Genomic DNA, 13566 nt, shown 5'->3' on the forward strand with positions numbered 1-13566 from the left:
TCCTATTAGACGAGCAGCTTGTAGGGTATTTCTCGGATGAACCCCACCTGAGAAATTTCTGGGAGTTACTCTTCTACTGAAACGAGAGGTGCTCCGATGAAGACCAGTTGAGAAATTAATGGGTTTACGCACCGGGAGAGTTTCTATGGTTCGGTGACAGCACAAACCAGATAGGCTCCTAAATATTGACCTGGGATCCGTTTGAGAACATTTGAGAACAATTGGGTTTTCATGCTCTGAAAGTGGATGAAACCCATTTGAGAACAATTGGGTTTTCATGCTCTGAAAGTGTTGAGAACATTTGGATTATTGGGATGAAACCCTAAAACCCCGTCGGATTAAACCAGAGTTTCTATTTAACAGTGTGAAAACAGCCGCCGATCGTCCCTTTATGCCCACCTTCTTCTAGAAGCTTATATTCCCAAATCCTTCCCCACAATACTAATTCCCCTCCTTCACTACAGTTGAAGATGAGATTCTATAAAGATTAGAGAAACCCCTTAATCGAACTTAAATTTTCCTTTCCTTTCCTCATTCACCTTTTTTATTCCTCCCTCTCCTCCTCTTCTTCTACATCTGATTTCAATGATGGAGTTGATTCCCTGTCTTCCCGATGAGATAGCTCGCGAGTGTTTAATTCGAGTTCCGCAGACGTATTTCTGGAAGGACCTCGAACCAACGACTGACACTTCGACGGCTGAAGAACACAGAAGGAAGAAGAAGAGAGGGAAGAAGTCGACCAACCGTCAGATCAATCGGAATCCACATGTCGATCATCAAGAAAATCGTTGGACGCTTGTTGAAGCGTCGGTCGTTAGAGGCGAACCGAATCCCCCACCGACCCAGTGGGGCCGGAGAAGTCCCTTGTCTTATCATGACCAGTTCTATGATTGATGCATCTAACTAACGGCTTTACCAACCCTCTCCCTTGGTTTATCTAGTTTTTATTGTCTATGATGCCGTAGTCAACTTCTTTTTTATTTTTCTTTCTCATCCCTCCTCCTCGAAACTAATAAGACAAGGATTGATTGAAAAAAAAAAAAATGATTGACTAGAATCAAAAGAAAAAAAAATAGCAAGTTGTATTAACTTCACTCCCTTTATAAGAAGAACAACGCATACTCACCCACCTTAGAGAGAGACAGAGAGAGAAAGATGGAGGCGCTTCTAAAACCAGCTTGTGCAAGTTTTTCTTTCCGAAAGTACTCGTCTAACGAAAGAGGCAAGAAGCCAAACTGTTTTATCATACTTATTCCCTTTGATATATTTCTTAATCTGTATGCAAACTTCTTTTAAAACTACTAAGTTCATTAATTAGATCTTTCTTCTTTCTGTTATTCATTCATTTACAGTTTACTTGAGAAGGGACGACTCACTATGCTTCACTATTAGAAGAAGTAAGTATTATTCTTCTTTTTCCAATTTCTTCATGTAAAGTTTCCCCACCTCTAGGACAGGTTTAACCAAGGTGCCTTAACCTAAGTTGTAGATGGGCATCTAGTTCTTATAGGTTGTAAAAGTTCGAGCTGAAATTTTGTGGCCGTATATGGATGAGCATCAAAAAATTTTCAACAAATTAGTTCCAAGATCACCTTGGTTCACATGGAATTTGCACGTATGCCCATACAAATGACATTCATAATGTTCATATTTGTTCTACCATATGGAAGAGTGATATGGCAATTCTTATTACGGTTAGATATTTAAGACATAGTTTAAATTGGCTATGTATCAGATTTCAGCCTCAAAGTTCAATTATTACCCTTCCATATAATTGCGTACCCTCTCGTATATGTCTATGACCCCTCTTGCAATCTCAAGCACCTCATGGCCCTAGATTTTTCTATGCTTTATTTTTCTCTGTCAATGTAATTTGTGTCGATAGGGTTGATACATATCAAGCTAAGAGGTTGAGATATAATATTCCTTCGATATACATGTGGTACACATGTGAAAAAATTATCTTGAAACAAGTCGAGATTTTACACTAGACATGCGAGAGACTTAATACCCAAGACTATAATTCCGGTTTACTACCATTGATGGCCCAATTATACTCAAAAGAAGAGTTTGACCCTAGCTCAAAAGGAACGCTAGCTATACTCACAAGAAGATTTTGCCTCGATAGGGTTGACAAATATCAAGTTAAGCAGTTGTGATACAAAATAACTTCAATATACGGTACACATATGAAAAAAAATGTCTTGAAATAAGTCGAGACACACAAAACATGTCAAGAGACTCGATACCTGAGACCATAATCCTGGTTCACTATCATTGCAGGGCCCAATCATACTCAAAAGAAGGGTTTGGTCCTAGATGAAAAGTAACGCTAGCTATATGCTTAGCATATGCCTTGTTTTTGGATAATTAAGTAGAAGGAAAAAAGACTCCTACCTAAAGGTAACTTGTCTCACCTAGGAGGTGGGACCACCGAAAGAAAGAGAGAAGCAAACACTTACTACTAGAGGGATAGTGATCACTCTAGAGTTCTTATTTATTTATTAGATGATTATGTTTTGAAAATTATGTCTACGAGGATTGTGACATCTATCTTTTTTTTTTTTTTTTTTTTTTTTGTGAATTTTTATTATCATTTTTGCTCTACTTTTGAGAAATAAAAAAAATATAGGTGGAAAAATATATGCTAGTGGTTTTAAATTTGAATGAAAATAATATAGAGAGGATGAGATCTATGATCCTATTTGATTTCAGGGTTTTCTCTTGTGATTTGATTGTTCTTGAGAATTATTGATAGAAAACGATATGAGTATGGGTTTGACCAGCTTAACCATTGGTTCAGTCCAGTTTTAAATGCTAAGCCCATAAGAATGAGAAAAGTTTAGTTGTCAAAAAAACTATGGCCATAGGAAATTGTATCATCACCTGCCTGTGAAACTCTTAAGGCTGTGTTTGGTAGTCAAGGCCAAAAAAAAAAATCTAGGAAAGAGAAGAAGAAAAAAATTGAAATATGATGAAAAGAAAAAGAAAAAAATTTATGCTTCTTTGACTACCAATAGAAGAACAGAAAAGTTTTTTCTACTTTCTTGTGTTTTCTTGTATTTCAGGTAGGGGTGTCAATCGGTCGGTCTGGCTCGGTTTTGGTCCGGGCTGAGTCGTTTTTGGTGTGGGAAAGCTGAAACCAAAACCGAACCAATAAGGAAATTCCGATTTCGGTTTGGTTTTGGTTTCGGTGCGGTTTGGTTTTGGTTTTTCTTCGGTTTCTTAAATCGATTTGTAACCGGGTTGGTTTTGGTTTTTGGTCCAGTTTGGATTCAATTTTCTATACAAATGTATATAAAACAATGCAAATTTTGATTTTTTTAATGAATTTTGGAGTGTTTCGGTTTCTTACCGGTTTGGTTTTAGTTTCGGTCTGGGTTTTGAGCCGGTTTTGGTTTGGTTTTGGGTTCATCCGGTTTTCGGTGCTGTTCGGTTTGGTTTTGGGGTTGCAATACTCCAAACCAAACCGAACCAATAAGGCTTCGCTTCGGTTCGGTCCGTGTTGTTATAGGTTTGGTCCGGTCGATTTTACCGGTTCGGTTTAGGAATTGACACCCCTAATTTTAGGCAGGGCTCTTTTTTTTTTAGTAGTATAAGAAAACTTCACCATTCCTAAAGTGAATTTTGAAATTAAAAAAAAAAAAAAAAAAAATCTCTTGATTTAGGACATACCAAATATAATGAGAATTTCTTAAACTTTTTTGTACTTTTTTCTTCTCTTGGCTACCAAACACACCCTAAGTCTGCAACTCCCACTAAAAAAATCTAAGCCAATAGCCATTAAGAGTGTGGTTCCTCTCTAGGAAACCACCCCACCCCATCTCACACTGTCCATTGGTGGGGGACCACAATGCAGAAGTGGATCTACCACCCAATGGCTTTGTTGCACGAGGAAGAAACTTTTTTTTGGGGGGGGGGGTGTTGAGGGGAGGGATGGTAGTGGAGGATAAATGATTAAGTTCGAGCTTTATAAAAAAAAACCTGATGCACAAGGCTCCTACTACTACAGATTTGGAAGGGGCAAATGTATGCAGTCTTACCTCATGTTTCGCAAGAGAATCTGTTTACAAGTTTTGAACCTATGATCAATATGTTGCAATAGATTAAATTTAAACTTGAAATAAATATAAATAAAATTTGAGTTTGAAATTTGACATATAACCATTTTGGATCATTTCCTAGATATATATGATTAAAAATGTCATATCACTCTTCTTTGAGGTTGAAGAGATGCACCCACCCACCGATTTTGCTCCAAACCTGAACAACAAAGAAACCACCAGGCCGAATTCTTACATTGTATAAAATGTGATTCAAAGGATTCAAACTCCGGATATTGTCACATTTGAAGCTCTTATAATGCAAAATCATGTCAGCACACTAACTTAAAACAAATGGTTTATTATGAATATATATATATATATATCTAGAGGATCGAGTAACTGTGGCCTATCGACATCGTACAATAGTGGGAGGAGAAGTGGGGATTTTCCTCTCTCTCTATATATATATATATTGATAAAATTATGATAATATATTTTGATATAGGGTATTTTTTTTTTATTTTTTTTTGGGTAGGACCTTTTTGGCTTTAGCATTCATAGTGAAGTATTTCATTTAACGATTTTCTATACGATAGTACATAGGTTTGTCAATGTGATTAAGGGCCTAACATCGATCTATCTTAACTAGTCTATGTTAATTAGTGTTAAAAAAATTTAAATTTAGCGCAAATTAAGTAGAGAAAGTAGTGGAATCAAAGTTTTAACAATAAACTATGAAAGGGAGAGATTTTCCGAGCTGCCAGCATGAGAAGGAATTTGCACGCTACCTTCACTCTAAAAAGAGTATCATGCATGTAGACCCCACATTTTTAAAGGAAGGCCCTAACTTTTTGTGAGAGGGCATGGGAAAAAAAATCTGCACATGGACATTCTGCACATTATGAAGGGATTATGATGTGTGACACTAGGGGTGTCAATGGGCCAGATTTTTTAAAACTCCATTCCAACCCTAAGGTCTCTTAACTCAACCCAAGCCCTGCCCAGTCCTAGCTTAGGCTGGGATATCTCAGTCCAGGCCCAACCCTGTTAGGTTTAGCCCAACCCAGCCCAATCTAGTACTATTGGTTACCGGTTACTTACTCTTGATGCAATGCAGAGGGCAAGGACCAAAGTTTTCGCATATATGTAGATTGCGGAAAATGAGACTTTTGCAGACCTATTCCTTTAAGTACCCATTTATAATTATTAACATATTTATATTATTATATACTTAATATACAGGGTTGGGTTGGCTCGGGTTGGATTGGATTGAGATCTCAACCCAGGCTCAGCCAACCCAGCCTCGAGCCTGAATTCTCAACCCTAGCCTACCCTATGGGTCCCTGTTCGAGCTCACACTTCTTCCACTTGTGATTGGTAGCCAGCATAGTTCTGCTTAATATTAAAAAAATCTGATATCTACCATACAACCCTTGGAGATGTGAATGCACATTCTCAGAATGAGAGTGCTTACCAAACACAGCCTTAAATTTTCTATATGTATCACTAAAGCGGTAAATATATTTCTCATTTTCCTTATCAGGCAATTTACATATTATCAAACTTCATTGTTTTCTTGTGTTTGCTTTTCATACTAGAAGGGTTTTTGTCTTTTGCCTAATATTTTGTAAGTTTGATGTGTTCTTTCATTTCAAATGTCTGTAGGTTATCTACATGATATTGGTAGGAAATGTAATGTCAAGCAAAGCTCTAAACTGTCAGCATTAGCTGACAATCAAGGAGGACACATCGAGAAGCTTCCCAATGAAAAATATGCGTTAGAGAATAATGAGCTTTCATTGAAACATGGCGATGATGGTGGTTATGCTAGCCTTTTGCATAAATTAGAAACATTCTATCACTTTTGCCGGCCGTATGCCATGATGGGAATTGTAAGTTTTGGTTTAATCACACTAAGGATGATTTTTCCTTAAATTTAACTAATAATTTTAACTGATTAAAACTTTTTTGTATATAATAAATGAGCTAGCTACCCATTTTGATTTATCAGGATATTGGGATATTATCAATTTCACTTCTGCCAATACAATCAATTGCTGATCTTTCACCAAGATTTTTCATGGGATTGCTACAGGTGAAGTATAACGGTAAAAGAAAGGATTAGTATAGTTTCCTACTTTAAGATGATTTGTAATATTAATCCTAGTAGAATCATCGTTATTGTTTCAGGCATTGGCACTGGGATCATTGACTCACATCTATGTTGTCGCAGTGAATCAACTGTTTGATGTCAAAATCGATGAGGTAATTTGTGTTGTAAAAATTTTGAAAATGGAGGTTGTCTAAAATTTGTTAAAAAGAACATCTATCCGTGAATTTAAGGACGAAGCCAAAAAAAAAGTTTGTTAAGTTTGTCTCGAATTCTTGATCCGTTTTGAAGATTGACTCGTTTCGACATATTTTGATAGTGACCTGAAAGGAAAATTTTCTGAGTCTATGATGGAAGCAGATGGATATGGTTCGACCACGACCCGATAGGTTGACTCGGGACTTGGAGTATATAATGTACTGTTGTCTTGTTGAGCTAATCATTGTATTTTGGGGGGGGTTTTGAACTAGGGTTTCAGGGCGAGTTTTCTCTCCACTACTTGGGTGTAATCTCTTTTCTACATAGTGAAACATCTACTTCTTTGCCCGAAGATATAGCACACCACACTGATGTGTGAACCTCATTAAATCTCTGTATCGTACGAATCTTTTATCTATTTATTTTCGTATTTCTTGATGTTTGATCTAACAAAGATAACCTTCAATATTTTTCATTTATAACCATGTTAACACTTATACATCAGGACGTTTTACGTGTACCTTGCAGGTTAATAAGCAATATCTTCCATTAGCTTCTGGAGAGTTTTCAAGTAGAGATGTCCAGGCCATCTGTTTGATGGTAGCCATGCTGGTATACTCATCATAATATATTTCCTCTAAACCAAATGAAAGAGTAGCTTTAAAAGAGGCTTTTAATTAATACTTTCTTACGTACTGATGAGTGCCTCTTGAGATGATTTGCTGCATATATTTTATTACTAAAAGTATATAATATTTATCCATTTTGTTTGTTGTTTTGCAGAGCATTGGCATTGTACATGTGTCTAAATCTCCGGCACTTCTATGGGGCCTAGTTGCCAACTATCTATTTGGAACAGCATATTCTGCCCAAGTATCTTTCACCTCTATCTGCAACCATTTTATTTTTCTTTCCAAAGAATTTGAGTTAGTAATGACAAAATGTGTGCTTTTTAATTAGTTTAATTAGTTAATATTGGAATTAATTCTGCTATCTAATTAGTTGTATTAGCTTCCACAATATTATTGATAAACAACATAGACCAGAATTACTCGTGCATGAATTTTTGTTAGAATTTGTTGGATTAGCTGGAACACTTAAAGATGGATTGTCTGGTTCTGTTCCTTCTAGTATTACTCATACATTTCATTTTGACAAAGCAAATTTTAAACCTAATTTATCTCCAAACACAGCATAACAAGTTTGATCAGAAATCATTCAACCATCTGCAGACGAATTGCTCCTCTTCAAACATGCTTGGTTGATAGAAAACAGTTCAAATGTCTACCATTAATCACATCTACAACCACCTTTGGATATGTACACTTGCAATCAATTGGAAAAAAAGAACTTTTACATAATAAAATAATGGAAGTTCTTTTCCAACGAATAGAAGAGTTCCAAATGGAATAGTAATGTAGAACTAGAATCACAAGTGATTCTAATCCCAGGCAGGATCTGAAATTCTGGTTGAATAGAAAAGATGTCCTCCAATAGGCTTGGTTCTAGCTCTCAAACATTCTCTCACAGAAAACAAATAAAAGAAAAATAAGAAAAGAAAGAATTCGATGGAGGGTTGAGAAGGGGGAAGAAGAACTAGTGAATGAGCATCTCACCCTCTGATTTAGGCATCTCACCCAATTGCATCACACAACACAACAACATAAGTCATCTTTTTTTTTTCTTCATTAATAAATTCATTCCTCGAATTTTGTAGAGCATGAGGGTGATTTCTCATCAAGCCGTAGAAAAATTCAGGCAGCTCTTTGAAAATAAGTATGTAATCTAAAATGTGAGGCGCTCAATCTTCAAGATACTTTAATGAGATGACGAATTCCACATGCTCAACCTCAAGGTCTTCAGATGTATCCATGAGGTCGTCTTCTAGCACGTCCTCTACTTGCTCTTCTTCTATCATAGGCTCTTCAAGTCCTTTGTCCCTATCGTTCATAGTTTCTTCAATGGTTTCATCAACCATTACTTCAATCTCGAACCCTTTAAGATCTTCCGCTTGGTTGTCCATAATCACCATGCCATGGTTGTTGTAGTACTAATCTCTTTGGGTTCGATCTCTATGTCCACCATTGTGACCACATCGCTTTTGATTTCATCCACATGAATACCACTGATAGGAACATCAATGACCAACTCTTTCTCGACAATAGCAATCTTGTGACATGTGGGTGACTTTTGAAAATCTGGTGGAGGGAAGTAAATTCTTTGTTTATGTTTAGATAGGTACATGCCTGCCAACTCGTACTGCATCTCTTCCCACGTTCTAGGCTTACATCCTTGAGCTTAAAGTTGCCTTTCACGGACCTCTCAATTGTATTTGTACAATCACTCATCTAAAATATGCATATTAGAGTCTCTGTCTCTATTAAGTTGTAGTTGTCAAAATATACGTCCAATTTATACACCCATTCAAGGAATTCCCCACGAAAATAACGTGACTAAGCATTAGATTGGGCAACAGTAGCATCCTTCAATTCTTTGAACTTAAGGTACATAGTATCCATTCCTGCATTCATTAGTTGGAGGGATTTCATCACATCCTCCAGTGAGTATTGTTTGGAGCTCTCTTTAGCCATAGCTTTGACACCATATAATGTAAAAGTAGATTACAAGTATACTACCCCCAATAGATTACACCCCAAATAAGACTCAAACTGACTTGACACAATCAAATATAGAGTAAAGAGAACATGAGGAAAAAATTTTGAAATAATCCCCACAAGTACAAAGCAAAACAACCCAAACAAGAGGAGAGAGAAAATGACCTGCGCAGGGGTATAGAGAGACCTGTGGCTAGGGCTGGGGAGCTCAGAATGAGCTGTCCTTCTGGTAGATGGTAGGTCCCAGTTAGGGTACAAAAATCCTCAAATATCAAAGACTTCTGGTGACTGATTTGTGAGATACATCAGTTCTTGATTCAGACCTAAGAGGGAGAAGAAACCCAAGACTCGCAGAACCAGTAGCTGGCAGCTTCAGATGGCCTTCCAAAGGGGATCAAGTGGTCCACTAGAAGGGTAGAACAGGCCCTAAAGAGGCCTTGTAGATCAGACCTCAGATGTGGGCAGTAGAGGAGATCGATTGGCTTCAAGGATAGGGACTCCTTGATGGTCGATCTTAGCAGTCCAAGTGTGAACAGGTCTGATTTCTCTAGAGTTGTTAATTGCAGCAAACAGTGAACAGAAATAGGAAATTGAATAAAATAAGAAGGAAGACAAGGGGAAAGTGGGGGAGAAGTGGCTATCTCGGCCCCGGCTTCTCACCCACAGCTATCCTGACTGTTCTAGGCTATTGATTGTAATTTTCTTTATTCAAATCTGAGAATTAAGAGTACATGAACTCTTCTATATATAGAGGGCAAAACTAACTATTAGCAATCATAATATAACTAGGAGTTGGACTCCAAATAGGACTAGACTTAGAAACCCAATTTAGAATTGGTAACTAACTAGTCATTAACTAATAACCTTTAATGGGCTGATTACAATCAAAGGGCCCAATGGGCCCATCTTAATGCAACTAAACCCACACTTAAGTAGGGGTCGATTGTGCCTTCTTGGACTGAGCTTTCCTCCTGTTATAGCCTAGTCCAAAGTGTGGATCTACATCAAATAGTTAGGAATGTAGTATCAATAAATCCTTTAAAATTTTTTTATTTTTAGGACTTGAGACTACTCAATATAACACAAGCTAAAATGTTCTAGATACTAGCATTGTCCTTTGTATCCCCTCTAACAAAAAAAAAAAAATCCACTAATGTCTTCAAAAGCTGATTGTCTTCCTTTTCATTTTTAATTATATTTTCTTGTTGGATTGCAATTATAAGAATTTACTTCTAGAAAAAATTAGTAAAGCTAGCAATTTAGCTAGATATGTATCTATTGAATAAAAAGTAATGAATTTTAGAAAGCCTAAAAATAGTTGCATCACAGAAACGAATACATCATAAAAACAAAAAGTTTTGTCTATCTACAATCCTATAATTTTTTCATACACAATATTAATTCATATTGATAATGTTCCAATGGAAAACTAAGTCAAATATGTGGATAAAGAAAGATAATAATTTATCTTTGAATTTAGCGTATTGATAACTTGATTTACTTTTTTTTTCCCCATTTTCTTCATTAGCTTCCCTTCCTTAGATGGAAAAGACATCCTTTACTTGCCATGTCAACCATGGTGCTCTGGTGTGCTCTTGGCGTTCAAATCCCCCATTTCATACATATCCAGGTATAAAAAAGTTGTACATGTTATATTATTATTTTTTGAATAAAATATGAAATTTAACCCATCATTTCTAATAGAGGATTACCTTGGTGCATGTAATTCCACCACATTGGATCTATTGTCCAATCAACATGATAGTGAGATAGTCTCATACTTGAACAGAACCAAGTTCGTTGCAATATTTATTTCATTTTAAAATTTTATTCTGAGTAATGAAATTTACTATTAATTTGCAGAAATATGTACTTGGGAGACCAAACCTTATTACAAAGTCCTTGATATTTCAAACAATAATGTTGTGTACGTTTTGCATTTCTGGAATGATATTAAAGGTAAAGTGCTCCATATATTATATACAAAGCATGAAATTTTAATTGCACCTTTGGGTTTTATTTTTTCTTTTTATTTGTTACAAGGAAACTTAACCCCGTTCCATAACCCCCAACCCAACTCTCCCATATGATGTGGGACTCAATTCTTGGTCCCCTTTTTTTTCTTGCATATTTCCCTTTAATCAAAGCCTTTATACCAAGCAATGGAATCCATCCCCTCCACTCCACAACTGAGATGACACTAAATACAAATTTTATAATTGTCAGCTTCAGACACCCAATTTTGCCTAGCTGATCTAACATCGGGCCGACATGGGTTGTGCATATTGATGATGATTGGAAGCCTTAGGAATGACCTAATTAAGGGCTTATTTTAGGCTTAAGTGGCTTAAAATAAATTATGAAATTAGATCAAAAATCATATTCATTAAATTATTATTTAATTATCATACAAATTCTTTGATGACCATATTTTATCTTATGTCCTATTAATACTAGTTGCAACTAACAGGACATCCCAGACACGGATGGAGATAGAGAAAATGGCATTGACACCCTCAGCATTCGATTTGGCAGAGAAAGAGTTAGTAAAAAATCTTACCTTTGTTCTATTTATAAATATGTGAAGCTACAAATTTCATGCTCAAATGATGATGATGAGCATAAGATTAATGTGTGATACTAACTCTATATCTCTCAAAAGTTAGTACACCTTAACTGATGTTTATTATATTTAAACATGGCTCCTAAGACCAGAACTAATAATATCTTAAATATAGGTATATTGATATGCATGTTTGACTATATTATTATTAGATATAAATTTCTATGCCAATATCCTTTATTATAGATATGTGAAATATGAGAAATATTCATTTATGTTAAATATTGGGATGCCATAAACAGAACTCTAGTCTAATATTACGGGATTATAGATTATATTTTGGAGAACTACATGTAATTTTAAATAAATACAAAAAGGAAATAGTTATTTCATTCTTGTGTACAAACTAATATGTACGTAAAAGAAACTAGAACTTAAACTTCAATATATTGGAAATAGAGCTACATATTTATGGTTTATTCACCACCATTGTTAATAAATGGTACATTGGTTTTGTGTTAGGGGAATTATAAGGGATATTTTTCATTAGGAAAATCTATAGATAGAAGTATATTTTTGTAAATAAAACATATTTTTTACTTCAATTTTATCTTTTATTTTGTTTTCCACAACTTGAAATGTGAACTTCAATTATCAACAAATTCTATCTTTAGGAACTATTAATTAGTGCATCATTAGCTATATATGAAAAAGATATAACTTATTTAGTTAACACAGACTTATTGACCAAAAATACTTTTTTTATTCTTCTTCCTCCCCTCCCCCCAATTTCCTTGTTTCTTTTATGATTATTGTTTTTGTTACTATGTATTAATAATAGGTTCACGTAATGAACCTAAGTAGATCAAGGTATTTTGTCTCACAAGTCATATTTGATGGAGCAGGCATTTGCTCTTGGTGTTAATGTTCTATATGCACAGTTTGGTCTTGCTATGGCACTAGGAGCTTCATCATCACTTTGGTTTGGCAAGCTTATATCAGTATGAAATTTTCCCCTACAATTTTTATCCATGCATTGGGTTTGTTCTTGTTTTAAGATGATTAAATTAGTATCATTGAAGGATATTTTTTTCATGCAATTTAGTATTTTCTTGTATACAGGTACTGGGTCACCTTGCACTTGCTTTAGTTGTTTGGTATCGTTCTCGACACATTGACCCCACAAATAATTCATCAGCACAGTCCTTTTATATGTTCTTTTGGAAGGTATGTCACATTAGTTTCATTAAACAAGTTATTCTAATATTCTAACACAAACTAAGATATTTTATGAGCAAAAAAAGGCACAAGATCTTATGAAGTTCTCTTTTCTTCAAAAATAAAAAAAAAATAAAAAAAGACAAAAGATCTTCTACATATTTGTGAGGGTTAAATTGATTACATTATGGTTCAAAAAAATATAAATTGCCCATGATCAACAAACAGGATTGCCTTTAGTCCTCAAAGAATAACCACTTTGTTTTTTTTTTCAATAGAATTTAATGCATTAATTTCGTTTTATTTTCTCTGTTATACATTGTCATAATAAAAAAAATAAATTACAATCTACATCATAGTTGATGAAATTTGGAGAATAATCTGAAGCAAAGTGTGGAGTACTGATTATGATTCCTTAAAATTTTCCATTTTCAAAGTGGACAGTTTATGAAACAAGGGAGTACATTTTACATAATAGTAACAAGAAGACAAGGGAACTCATTTCCATGTTCTTTGGTGCCATTTCAATGTATGTAAGAATTTTTTTTTTTACATTTATATTACCATTGAGATGCTCTTTTTGCAGCTAGTGTGTGTTGAGTACCTCCTTATCCAGTTTGTTCGTTGAGAAGAACGTCCAATGGACAGAAGAGCCAGATAAGCAGAGGAGTTCACAAATGTGCTCAATAAGACCAATAAACTATTTTCTTATAATGTTTGTTTTACTTTTGGTAAATGTTAATGTACTATGGATATTTATGGTAATGATAATAGTTATAATCATAATAGAATAATTTAGTCGACTTTCTCCCAAAA

General features: G+C 35.1%; 1 protein-coding gene across 1 annotated transcript; it reads left to right on the plus strand.

Annotated features, from left to right (window-relative positions):
* The first annotated feature begins 1127 nt into the window (after positions 1-1127).
* LOC122070394 (coumarin 8-geranyltransferase 1b, chloroplastic-like) lies at positions 1128-13566 on the plus strand. The gene is made up of 13 exons (XM_042634536.1): positions 1128-1222; positions 1353-1397; positions 5712-5938; positions 6058-6141; positions 6237-6311; positions 6883-6966; positions 7138-7227; positions 10498-10599; positions 10833-10928; positions 11440-11511; positions 12438-12533; positions 12655-12759; positions 13337-13566. Exons 1-13 carry the CDS (start codon positions 1156-1158, stop codon positions 13376-13378), a joined length of 1185 nt encoding a protein of 394 aa, XP_042490470.1. The 5' UTR covers positions 1128-1155; the 3' UTR covers positions 13379-13566.

Source organism: Macadamia integrifolia, unplaced genomic scaffold (genome assembly GCF_013358625.1).
Source record: "Macadamia integrifolia cultivar HAES 741 unplaced genomic scaffold, SCU_Mint_v3 scaffold904, whole genome shotgun sequence".
NCBI lineage: Eukaryota > Viridiplantae > Streptophyta > Magnoliopsida > Proteales > Proteaceae > Macadamia > Macadamia integrifolia.

Coding starts and splice junctions, on each gene's coding strand:
- LOC122070394 (XM_042634536.1), top strand. CDS start 1,156: ATGGAGGCGCTTCTAAAACCAGCTTGTGCAAGTTTTTCTTTCCGAAAG. Junction 1,398..5,711: donor ATGCTTCACTATTAGAAGAA/GTAAGTATTATT, acceptor AAATGTCTGTAG/GTTATCTACATGATATTGGT. Junction 12,760..13,336: donor TTTATATGTTCTTTTGGAAG/GTATGTCACATT, acceptor CTCTTTTTGCAG/CTAGTGTGTGTTGAGTACCT.